This window comes from Otolemur garnettii, unplaced genomic scaffold, assembly GCF_000181295.1.
Source record: "Otolemur garnettii isolate 467f Iridium unplaced genomic scaffold, OtoGar3 scaffold00069, whole genome shotgun sequence".
Taxonomy (NCBI): domain Eukaryota; kingdom Metazoa; phylum Chordata; class Mammalia; order Primates; family Galagidae; genus Otolemur; species Otolemur garnettii.
The window spans coordinates 1,223,726-1,236,471 of record NW_003852464.1 but is presented as its reverse complement, the minus strand read 5'-3'; the positions used below and the strand labels follow the sequence as shown (position 1 = coordinate 1,236,471).

Genomic DNA, 12,746 nt, shown 5'->3' with positions numbered 1-12,746 from the left:
ACTCCTTTGAGCCACAGGTGCCACCTGAAACACATTCTTTTTAGTAAAGTATCACAAGAATTAAAAAGCAAGTATCCAATGGACTCAATACTAATGTGAAGCCAGTAGACAAACTAATACAGAGCCACATGAGAGAAAAACTCAATTCTATTCGAGTTGGGGGTGGGGGAAAGGAGGGAAAGAGGAATGGGAAGGGGAGTTGGTGTGCTCCCACCTAATGGGCACAATGTAAGGATGTATATGGCACACCTCTCGAGTGCAGGACACAGCTACGATAGGGACTTTACCTTACAAATGCAAGCATTGCAACCTAATTCTTTGTCCCCTCATACTAATCTGAAATAATAAGTAAATAAATAAAATAATAAAAATGCAGCTCTCTGGACTGCCCTAGACCTGCCCCAGCAGGCTGTTGGGGGCAAGGCCTGAGATTCTGCTTGGTCACCGGGACTAGTGAGCAGGACGGAGTCTGCACATCTTGGTGTGGACGCTGGACCCATGACTGTCGAACCCTTGACCACCCGGCTGGCATTGTGTCCTGCTGTCCTGCCCTTCCCTGCTGATGCCCCACACCCTGGCTTTGGCCATGGGAATTCCCCTTGCGTGTCACCTCACTGTCTACTCTGTGTCGTGCCTTTGTGCTGCTTCCTGCTCATTCCCCTACCTGTATCGTCCTCCCTTTCGTGTCCACCTGGCTGACATTTGCTTTTCTTTCTTTCTTTTTTTTTTTTTTGGCAGTTTTTGGCCGGGGCTGGGTTTGAACCCGCCACCTCCGGCATATGGGGCCCTTGCCCTACTCATTTGAGCCACAGGCACCGCCCAACATTTGCTTTTCTTTCCAAACACCACTCAGGTATCCACTACCCTCCAACACCTTTTCTGCCAGGATGAAGAGATATATTTCACTCATTCAACAAATATTTACAGGATCCTTTCTACATGCCAGGCACTGATCTGGGATTTGGTTGTGAACTCTGCAGAGGAAAATCCCTGCTGCATATAACTCACGTTACAGAGGGAGAGATAAGCAGATGGAATTGCTGGGTCATGTGGTAATTCTGTGTTCTACTTTGTGAGAAACTACCATGCTGTCTTCTGAAGTAGCTGTGCCACCTTACACTGCCACGGCAGTGTTCAGGGCTCTAATTTCTCTACATGCTCACCAACATTTCTCTCTTGTTTGGATAACAGCCATCTCAATAGGTGTGAAGTGGCATCTCACCGTGGTGTTGATTTGCATTTCCCTAATGCTTAGAGATGCTGAGCATCGTTTCATGAGCTTCTTGGTTGGCCCCCAAATTTTTGACCTAAGCAATTGGACGAAGGGGGTTCTCATGAAACAAGGTGGGGCATATTATGGGAAGAGCAGGTTCTAAAGGAAAAATCCACAATTAAGTGAGGATTTTTGTTTTTTGTTTTTGTTTTTTAAGATAGGGGCTTGCTCTGTTGCCCTGGGTAGAGTACAGTGGTGTCATCATAGATCATTGCAGCCTCAAACTCCTGGGCTTACACAATCCTCCTGCCTCAGCTTCTTGAGTAGATGGGATTATAGGTGCTCATCACTACACCCAGCTAACTTTTTTATTTAATTTAATTTTTTATTTGTTTTGTTTAGCAGACCTTGGCTGGGTTTGAACCAGCCACCCCTGGTGCACAGGGCCGGCCAGCGCTCTAACCATTGAGCTATGAGCACACAGCCACTTTTTTACTTTATATTTTCTTTTTTTTTCTTTTTTTTTGAGATGGAGCCTCAAGCTATCCCCTGGGTAGAGTGCCATGGCATCACACTCACAGCAACCTCCAACTCCTGGGCTCAAGCGAGTCTCCTGCCTCAGCCTCCCAAGTAGCTGGGACTACAGGCGCCCACCACAACGCCTGGCCATTTTTTGGTTGCAGCCATTATTGTTGTTTGGCGGGCCTGGGCTGGGGATTCAAACCCGCCACCTTAGGTGTATGTGGCTGGTGCCTTAGCCGCTTGAGCCATAGGCGCCGAGCCTACTTTATATTTTCTATAGAGACAGGGTCTCACTATGTTGCCCAGGCTGGTCTTGAACTCTTGGCCTCAAGCATTCTTCCTGCCTGGGCTTCCCAAAGTCTTGGGATTATAGACATGCACTGCTACTCCCAGCCCAGAATTTAATTTGAGATGAACATTAGATATCCAAGTGGAAAGATATTGGTGAAGAACAGGATACATGAGTCTGCTGTTCAGGTGGTAGGTCCTGCCTCATCATGTAAATTTCAGGATCATTAGAAAGTAAAGCATGCATAAAATCATAAGATTAAGAGAGATCTCCAGGGATCGCTTTCCCTTTGTAGAGAAGGGAAACAGTCTGAGACCCAAGCTCTGGGGGAGCTATTTGAAGGACAGGAGATGAAGAGAAACTAACTAACCAAGGAGAAGAGAAGGAGGCGCCAGTGGTTAGTAGGAGGGTGCTGTCTCTGGAAGCCAAGGGAAGACAGTGTTTCAAGGAGGAGGGGTGATTTTTTAGGTCTAATGCTGCTGCACAGTTGCAGAAATGAAGGCTGAGAATTGGTTATTGTTTTAGCAACATGAAGGTCACTAGGGACCTTGATGAGCCATTTGGGTGAATGAGTTGGAGTGAATTGGAGAGGATTCAAGAGAAAAGGGCTTGTGAGAAACTAGTACCAATGGGTATAAATAAGGCATTTGAGGTTATGTAAGGGTGCAGAAAAATGGGGCCAAAAGAAGGGTTTTTGTTAAATGATAAAAATGGCAGCGCTTTTCCATGTTGAGGGGAACGATCCATTCATGATGCAGCTGGAGGAAAGGCGGAGAGCCACTGAGCAGCTGGTCCTCCCAGGCCTCTCTGTGCCTCTGCAGGCTCCAGCAAAGGGCTTCCACTCCTCCCTACAGCCATCCCTCCTCATCTGCAGTTTCTCTTTTCCTGGTTTCAGTTACCTGCAGTCAACTGGGGCCTGCAAATATTGAATGGAACATTCCAGAAATAATCCTGTTTAAAGTTTTAAATCTTGTTTAAAGTTTGAAATCCTGTTTAAAGTTTTAAACTGTGCATTGTCCTGGCTAGCATGATGAAATCCTGCACCATCCTGCTCCATCCTACCCCGTCCCTGCTGGAGTCAGCCCCTTGTCCAGCGTATTCATGCTGTAGACGCTGCCCACCCATTACTTGGTGAGCAGCGTTCTGGCCACTAGATCGACTGTCATGGTGTCACAGAGCTTGTGTTCAAGTACCTTTTCTTTTACTTTATGATGGCTCCAAAGCATAAGAGTAGTGATGTTGCCATATAGTTATAGCTATTCTATTTTATTATTGGTTATTGTTGTTAATTTCTTATATTGCCCAGTTTATAAATTAAATTTTATCCTAGGTATGTGTGTATGTATAGGAAAAAACATAGTATATACAGGGTTTGGTACCATCCAAGGTTTCGGGCATCCACTGGGGGTCTTGAAACAGAGGTCCTGTGGATAAAGGGAGATTACTGTACATAATGATTGGCTCACTTTTCTGTCTTTTTGTGTATTAGTCAGATTTTCTTGCAATAATTTTGTGTAACAGATAGCTCCAAAATTTCAATGGCTACAGCAACGGTGATTTATTTCATGTTCAGACTGGCTGCAGCTCAGCTGCTCTCAACTGGGAGAGTCTGAGCCAGGTTCATTCCAGACACTGGGTTGGGGTCCAGCCTGCCCCATGGGTCTCTCTGGGCACAGGGCTACTGTGCACATACTTTTCTTGTGACAAATGGTGGAAGCACAAGCAAGCAGGCCAAAGCACAGAAACACATTTACAGCCTCTGCTCTCAGCAAGGCCACTCACACAACACTGGGCAAAGCAGGCCACACAGCCAAGCCCAACACCAATATAGAAGAATAGTAAATGCCATCCACAGACTAAGAAGAACCATGGCTGGAAAGGGGAGGGAAGAGAAAAAAAAGGAAAAAACAAAGTCTTATCTGTTCTACTTTTCTCCTGCCTGACTCCATTCCTGGCATGTGGTGAGTGCTGCACAAACACGGAGTGAAGCATATCCCCAGCTTTCTCCAAACCAGGTTGTGGTTCTGGTTCCTTTAACTTCCGACCCAGAAGGATTTGGGTTTGAATCCCAGCACCCTCACTCAATGACTTATGTCAATTATAGTAAAAACAATAACAGATGGCATTTCTTGACTGCCTAATGAGTGCCCGGAACACCATGATGGCTTTTAGGTTCATTACATCATCTCTGGTCCCACCGGCCCTCCCACGTACCGCGCCCCCAGCCCTAACCCTGCACCTCAACCCTCCCGCAGGTTATCTACGCCCTGAACACGCGCCAGGACGAGGCGGAGGCCAGCATGGAGGCCCTGCGGGACGCGCACCAGGAGGAGCTGCGGGCGGTGGCGCAGGCCCAGGCCCAGGCCGGGCTCCTGCAGGAACGGGGCGACTCCGAGGAGGAGGAGGCCCTTCTCCAGCGTATCCAGGCCCTGGAGAGCGCCCTGGAGCTGCAGAAGAGGCTGACCCAGGAGGCGCTGGCTGAGTCGGCGTCGTGCCGACTGGAGACCAAGGAGCGAGAGCTGCGGGTGGAAGCAGAGCACGCAGAGCGCGTGCTGACGCTCTCCAGGGAGATGCTGGAGCTCAAGGCCGACTATGAGAGGAGGCTCCAGCTCCTGGCGGGCCTCGAGGCCCCCCAGCGGGGCCAGCCTCCCCAGGAGAGCCCCGATGCCAAGGCGGAGCCGGGCCAGGGCCCCGAGCTGCAGGACGTCCTGCTGGAGGTGCAGCGGCTGCGCGCCGAGAACCAGCAGCTGAGCAGGGACTACGCCCGCAAGGCCCAGGAGCTGCAGGCCTCCTACGAGCGGGAGAACGAGGCCATCCGGCAGGCCATGCAGCAGTCGGTAAGCCAGGCCCTGTGGCAGTGGCAGGAGAAGGAATCCGACCTCCGCAAGAACTTCCAGGTCCAGGAGTCCGCCCTGCAGGCCCAGGTCCGCAAACTGGAAGGGGACCTGGAGCACAGAGGCCGCAAGATCAGTGACCTGAAGAAGTATGCGCAGAAGCTGAAGGACAGGATTCAGGTAAAGCAGCGTCTCCTGGGGCCTCCCCAGGGGGACAGTACTTAGCTGCTGACTGGGAACACCTACTACCAGTCAGGCACTATGCTAAGGGCTTGGCTTCTACCCAAGAGGGCTTTATTATCTCCACTGAGTTCAATACATCCATCCCTTTAGCAAATATTTATTGAAAACTTACTATGTGCCAGCCTGGGACCATGGGCAGGGGACACCTGGGGAGCTAGACTTGGTCCCTGACCTCAGAGAGCTTGGAGGCATCCAGTTGACAGATGAGAAGTGGGTGCTGAAATAGAGGGGCTTATGGTCTGGCCCAGTTGGGTCTGTGGCTGAGTAAGTTTTGAACTCAGATCAGCCTAATTCTAAAGCACCTGCTAGTGCCCTAATAACCTGCCTGTCCTCGAATCCTTAGGACCCTGTGTTCATAGACAGCAGGACCATGGATAAGTCTGTTGCATGAACCCCACAAAGCACAGAGCCCTGTCTCTAAAAGCAGCAGCAGCAGCTCGTCTTCCTATTATTCCCTGAGCATTGTTTCCCGTGCCAGACATGTCATGTCATTTCAGCCTCACTACAGAAAGGTTAAGTAACTTGTCTGGGTCCACACAGCCAAGAGAGGATGAGGAGGGATTTGATGCGCCTTAATCCACTGAATTCCACACCCCCGGGGGGCTTCTGCTGGGCACTTCCCCGCCTTTCAGATCTGTATACACAGGATGTCTCTAAGTAGAGCCGTGACCAAAGAAATGCAACCCTGCCTGTCTGTTCAGGACCTGGATGTGCAGCTGAGGGAAGCTCGACAGGAGAATTCAGACTTGAAAAGCACTGCAAAAAAACTGGGGGAGAAGCTGGCAGTTGCCAAAGACAGACTGATGCTGCAGGAACGTCATGGGACACAGAAAACTGGTGAGATGCCCTGGAATGATTTCCTTAAAGCCCAAGGGTTAGCTGCCAGGTTGGCCTGGCACCACCCGCAGCCTTGAGACTGCTGAGGGGTGGAGAGGAGAGGCAGGGGGTGGGGGTGGGGGGCTCGATTTGACCCACTTGGTGAGTTAGTCCAGTCCTAGCAGGGCACACACCTAGAGCTGGCCAAGGACAGACATCCAAAGATGTGGTGTGGTGTTCCCAGGTAGTTCTGACTAGGTCCACCATAGTGCCTAAAATTCTCAGCACTGACTCTCTCACCCCCAAAGCTTAGACAACACTTCGTGCTTTTGGCATCAGTTTGCACAATTACACTATTGGATCTTCCTAATAGTTTCGTGTGTCAGGTGTTATCAGTCTGCCATATTACAGATCAAGACACAAGGCTGAGAATAGGGAAGTGGCTGGCTCAAGGTCAGCCAACTGGTTGGTGGTAGAGCTGGTGCTTTATCTAAGAATATATGACTTCAAAAATGCCTTCCTCTGGGCTTCTTCAACAGAAAGTTCTTGAATGCCTACAGTGTGACCACTCTGACACTGGGAGACAACAAAGGCAAAAACTGGGCAGGGGCAGACACAGTGGCTTACACCTATAATCCTAGCACTCTGGGAGGCCGAGGCAAGTGGATTACCTGAGTAAGAGCAAGACTCTGTCTCTAAAATAGCCGGGCATTGTGGCAGGCTCGTGTAGTCCCAGCTACTTGGGAGGCTGAACCAAGAAAATAACTTAAGCCCAAGAATTTGAGGTTGCTGTGAGCTATAACACCAGGGTACTCTACTGAGGGCAACAAGCAAGACTCTGTCTCAAAAAAAAAATAATAATAATAATAAGGCAAAAACCATGGCCTGTGCCTTTAGGGAGCTTGTGGAACTGTTTTATGACAGCCCTGGAACCCTTCGGTATCACAGAGTGGCCCAGGCAGCAGGGAAATAATGTGTCTGGGAAAGAAGAAATCACCTTGGGCCAGAAGGGTGTAGGGGAGGAAAAGTTCAAGTTGGAACAAGAAGGGTGTTGTGTTTTAAAGCAGTGTTCTCAAAGTAGGGCATGAGTGCTTCAGAGAATATTGGGGGGGGGGCAGTTAGTAATTCTGGTTATGTCCCTTCAATTTTTTTAACCTGTAGAAAGAAAGTGCAATCAAAAAAATTTGGCAATTACTCATTGAGGAAGAGAAAGCAGCACAGTTATTTAAGCTCAGGGTACAACTTGAGCCAAGAGACAAGAGGATCATGTGAGGCCAGGATTTCAAGACCAGCCTGAGCAAGATAGACCCCCCTGTCTCTAAAAAGAAGGAAGGAAGGAAGGGAAGGAGGGAGGGAGGGAGGAAGGGAAGGAAAGGAAGGGAAGGGGAAGGGGAAGGGAAGCTAGATGACACGGAGGTGTGCACCTGTAGAGAGGCTAAGGCAGGAGAATCATTTGAGCCCAGGAGTTTGAGGATGCAGTGAGCTATGATGATGCTACTGCATTCTAGCCTGGGTGACAGAGTGAGATGCTGCCTCAGGAAAAGAGAGAGAGAGAGAGAGAGATAAGAATCACTTCCTTCATCATGCTTAAGGAACAGTAGACCAAGGAGTAGGAGTTACACAGGGGAGTGCTGGACAAAGAGGTTGACTAGCAGAATGGGGACCTAACAGTGGAAGGCCTTGGATACGAAGCCAAGGCCAAGGACATTCCAAATGACGTTCAAACTTATGCTTACAGATAATACGAAGACTGAGCTGCTTTCAGAAAATGAAGCCCCGGGGGAAGCAAATGACTTGGACTCCCTCAGTCTTCATCCCGATCAGGATCAAAGCTTTCCCAAGGAGTGTCCATGCACGAAAGGAGGCACAGACACACAGGTAGTGTTTGATCTAGCCCTGCATGAACTTGAGGTAGGGGTCATTCTCTAAACCTGATGGATCCATTTTGAATCCTTGAGTCCTATGGCGTCAGCAGTAGAGACCCAGCCCATTTCCTGCCAACCTCAGAGCATAGAAACTCAGAAAGAGAATGTGGCAGAATCTTCCCCATTCTTTATCAATGGCTCCTGAGAACCAGAAAACCATCTTAGTACACCATCACGTGTTTCTAGTCAAAACACACAGAAAGCTACTGTGGCATGATCTGGAATATTGGATCTGTGACAATAGACACACCATTCCACTTTCCAATGGTGGATAAAGAGAAAACTCTTACAGAAATCAAACATACGTCCTCGTAAAATTTATTGCACCTTGTAATACATGCTGTAAAATCAGCACATAAATGTTGTAAAAGTTGTAGGAAAGAGAAATGGTGATTCTCTTGCTCCTCACCCCTCCCAGATAGTTTTATAAGGTCTTTTTTCTCTTTTTACAGACCAAGAAAGGGGCAAGTGTTGAGACAGAGTATATGAAGCAGCAGTATGAAGAAGACCTGCGTAAAATCAAACATCAGACAGAGGAGGAGAAGGAGCATCTCAGAGACCAGCTGGTGAAGCGGCTGGAAGACTTGGTGAAGAAGCATTCCGTGGAGGTCGTATCGGTCCGCTCGTCCGTGGAGGCTGAACGCAAGAAGTTACAGAAGGTAAGATCCATCCCCACAGGGCCTGGCCTGGTTCTGTGTCCATTCTCTCGCCATCTTCCTTTCCTCTTTTATTTCTTCTTTTCTTCCTGAAACATTTTCTCAGCTCTTGCTGTGTATAAATCTAAGCTGGGTCTCTGAATACACACAGGTAAAAGACACAGATCCTGCCCAAAGAGAGTTCAGTGTCATTTGGAAGAGACAGGGGATACCCCTAAGAACATGACAGTAGGGCCTTGAGTTATGGACATGGGGTGGGATTGGGTCATGAGCTGGTAACTAAGGGAAATTCAACTCTACTTACTCAGCAGAATCACAGACAGAGGTACCATGAACCAAAAGCTCAGGCCTGGAAGGCTGCCTGGACCCAAGTCCCCACTCTGCCACCACACTGCAAGTTATTCAACCTGGGCCCCTGGCAGAGGGAAATTCTCCATGCCTCAGTTTCCCCATTTGTTAAACAGACGACGATAATCGTACCTCATAAAGTAGCAGTGAGGATTTAGTGAGGGGATCCGTGTAAAAAGCAAATCCCAGTGCGTAGGGCAGGTCGGCAATAGGTAGATGGAGGTGGTGAGTGAGTGGCATTCCAAGTGAGGGGAAAGTCTTTCTCTGTGTGCCATTCCAATGTCCCAGCACAGGGGGCAGCTTTTCTGCTGAGACGGCACACAAAGCCTCATCTCTCCTGGTTGCTGGGAAAAGTAAATAACATATGTGAAGATTCCCTGCTTACTCAGCAAAACACAGTTCTGTTAAATCAGTACCATTGTAAATCATAGCCACTGTGAACACAGGTGAAATACCTTACTCACTCCAAGGAAGCTTCTTTGTAATCCAGGAACCTGCAGTCACAGCTTCAAGTGTTCACTGAAAGATAATCCTGTCACTGGGGGCTGCAGTATGTGGTGGTTAAGAATACTAAGAACTCAAGAAATCCGACTGAGTAAATGAACTCGTGAAACACCCAGACTAGTCCTGAGTCTAAATCCTGACTCTTCTATAATCTGTGTGATCATGGGAAGGTCACATAACCTCTCTGCAGCCTGATTTCTAAAATACAGTTAAATACTTCAGGGCTTGCTATGTGTATTAAGTATGGTGTCACGGTTTATATAAATCCTTAGCTCAGTGCACAGGCTTGACATCATGGGTGATACCAGTGTAATTTAGCACCCGCTATACTTTGTAAAGCTCTTTATGCTCATGAACACATTTCATCTTACCAGCAATATTACAAATCAGTGTGCCTATCTCCATTTTAGAGGTGAGGAGATTGAGGCTCAGGGATGTAGGTATAAAGTCACAGCGAGTGAAGTAGCTGCAATTCCAGCCCAGCAGGCTGACCCCAGAGCCTGTGGCCCCCCTTGCTGGGAAGGCAGCTGCCGGGAAAGCGCCTTTCTATGAGCTGCGAGGGGCTGTACACATCTAATCCTCAGACTAACCGATGAGCACTCTCTCCATCCCGAGGTGGCTGGCTCTCCAGAGCTACAGGTTGCCCTGGTAACCAGTTGCCCAATCTGCCTCTGAGGGTGTAAACCTCACCTCAGCATTAGTGGGAGGCATGAATTGCTTTGAGGAATGAATCATATAGAAATCAATTATGTTTACTCCCTGGGTTTTGGTGGTGTTTTACTTTTTGCTTATTTCTAAAATCTGAGAAGATAAATCATATGAATTAAGTCATACAGATTAGAGGGAGAGGTCTTAAATAGAGGGTTCATGGACTAAAAATAGACACCATTTTCTCCTGTAGAGTTAGGAGCATGCTGTATCTTTGAGCCTTTGACTATGGGTGTGTTGTATATCCTGAATGCTACCCTAACCTAAACTACACACTAAGAGTTGGCCCAGGGCTGTCCCCGAAGGCTTCTGTGCCTTCCACGACCACAATTAGATGATATTATCACTCACTCTTGACAAACAGCACAGAATACACGTCCTATAGTTAGCACTTGCAGAAACTGATTCCAGGAAGGGGATGGAAATGATTCATGAGCACCTCCTGAGCTATGCTAGATACTTTTGCACTCTACCTTTTAATATATCATGGAGGATTCTTGGTGGCAAGAATCACAATCCCACTCTGGGAATTTAGGTAGAAAAGAAATTTAGTAAAAGAAAATAGAAGACCTGGGAACTGGTTGACAGCTACCCAGCCAGAAATAATGTGCTAGATTCACTGCAATACTGATTTGGAGACTGGGCATGGTGGCTGATGAGTATAGTCCTAGCACTTTGGGTGGCAGAGGTCAGAGGATCAATCGAGACCAGCCTGAGCAACCAGATGAGCAAGACCTCATCTCTACAAAAAAATAGAAAAATCATTCAGACATGGTGGCACGCACCTGTAGTCCCAACTACTCAGGAAGCTAAGGCAGGAAGATCACTTGAGCCCAGGAGTTTGAGGTTGCAGTGAAGTGGATAATACCACTGCACTCTAGCCTGGGCAACAGAGTCTCACAAAACAAAACAAAACTGATGAGGACACCTCTGCTGGCACCTCTGAGTCCAGACCTGGTCTTACACAGCTGACAGCACAAGCACGGGGCCCTGGACATTGCCTGGAGGACTGTGCTATCTAATATGGGACTTACTGAACATGGCGGGTTACTTACATTTAAATTCATTACAGTTAACTAAAATTTAAAATTCAGTTCCTCAGTGGCAATAGCCACACTGAAAGTGCTCTGTAGGAGGCTGGGCGTGATGGTTTGTGCCTGTGGAGTTCAGCACCAGCCTGAGCAAGAGCAACCATTTGGGCTTTGTACTGGTTGACTCTTTCAGTTTCACCATAAACTTTACTATAAGTACATTCCAAATAGCTTCTTTAAAAAGTTAACATGTTTTGGGCGGTGCCTGTGGCTCAAAGGAATAGGGCCCTGGCCCCATATGCCGGAGGTGGCAGGTTCAAACCCAGCCCCAGCCAAAAACTGCAAAATAAAAAAAGGTTAACATGTTTTCTCTTCAAACACCAGCTAAAATCTCTGCTCGGTAATTTTCTGTGGTTGCTCAGTAGCTGTTCCCTCGCAGTGCTGCCTGCGTGGGTCTTTTCCCAAATTACCTATAATTGTGGACAGCTTAGACAAAGAAAAATGGGTCTTAGTTCTGCTTTTCCTTCTTATCAATGCAGTGAGAACAGAGTTTATGAAAGGACTCTGAATTCTATAGATTAGTGCCCCATGGAACTCTTTCAGGTTTGAGATGAAGCATTTTATGTTAATATATTTGAAAACATTAGTCTCCTTTTTCCTCATGTTCTTGTCCTTGTAGTTGTTTGTCCTCTTCACCTGAGTTAGGAGAATGTTGAAGCTCCCTGCTGAAATCCTCAATGTCACTTTGGGCTGAGATGGAATGAGGATGCTTCCTTTTAACGTGTGTTCTCCCAGAGACCCAGAACTCTTTTTTTTCCCTAACATTAAACCATATTATACTGCACCTAAAATGCATCTTACTAGTGCCAGAAATTACTGCTGAAATCAATTACTTCCATCTGTGGGGGAATATTTTTCAAATTAGATTCATTTGTCAAGGCAACAGCTGAGACTATGATTGATTACTAATATCCTAGGAAGCTACGCTGTGTAAATTTAGAAATAGCCACTCCTTTATGCTAAAATCGTTACCACGGGAGATTTTCACTGTGCTGTGACACGAACACATCTTGGCAGTGTGAGCGTCTCTTCCGTTAAGCACGATCCCGTAATAGCTTCTATGGATAAGAAGCTAATTAATGAAGTCAAAAATTTTTGCTGAAGGGATGGGCGTGCTGCTGATTGCTTAAGGTGAGAAATGTTTGGAACCAAGAGATAATTTACATATTGTTTTCAGAAAATGCACTTTCTTGAATAATAAGCCCTGCCAAAGGGGATCATAGACTTGGTTTACAGAACTATCCACAGGCTAAATGTCAAGGTCATGTGATGCTTACAATCAGGTCATGCCATTCTTTTTCTCTCTTTCAAGTGACTATTTTTTAGCATTAAAGGATAATGCTCAGGGCCACCCCTGAACCACTGGCCTGGCCTGGATTTGGCCCCACAGAGAGCATAAAGTCACATTAGTCATTAGCAGGAACGTGTTTTGAGATATTCAAGATAGAAACCCAGGAGTCAAACGTAACTTCTCTCTTTCCACTGGCATTCAGCCAGCCATCAGATCTATTCCTTCTGCTTCTCCAGTGGCCCTGGTGTGTCTCCACTTCCCTCTGTCCTCAATCTACCATTTCTAGATGTGCCATGCGGTGCCTCT

The 12,746-nt window shown here is 47.4% G+C and overlaps 1 protein-coding gene across 1 annotated transcript in view; it reads left to right on the top strand.

The window, feature by feature from the left end:
* Nucleotides 1-12,746, top strand: part of FAM184B (family with sequence similarity 184 member B) — an 80,179-nt gene that overhangs the window by 26,440 nt on the left and 40,993 nt on the right. Inside the window, exons 2-5 of the mRNA XM_012807459.2 lie at nucleotides 4,280-5,038; nucleotides 5,803-5,938; nucleotides 7,656-7,795; nucleotides 8,295-8,501. Coding sequence (XP_012662913.1) covers nucleotides 4,280-5,038; nucleotides 5,803-5,938; nucleotides 7,656-7,795; nucleotides 8,295-8,501 — 1,242 coding nt within the window. The remainder of the gene's footprint in view (nucleotides 1-4,279; nucleotides 5,039-5,802; nucleotides 5,939-7,655; nucleotides 7,796-8,294; nucleotides 8,502-12,746) is intronic.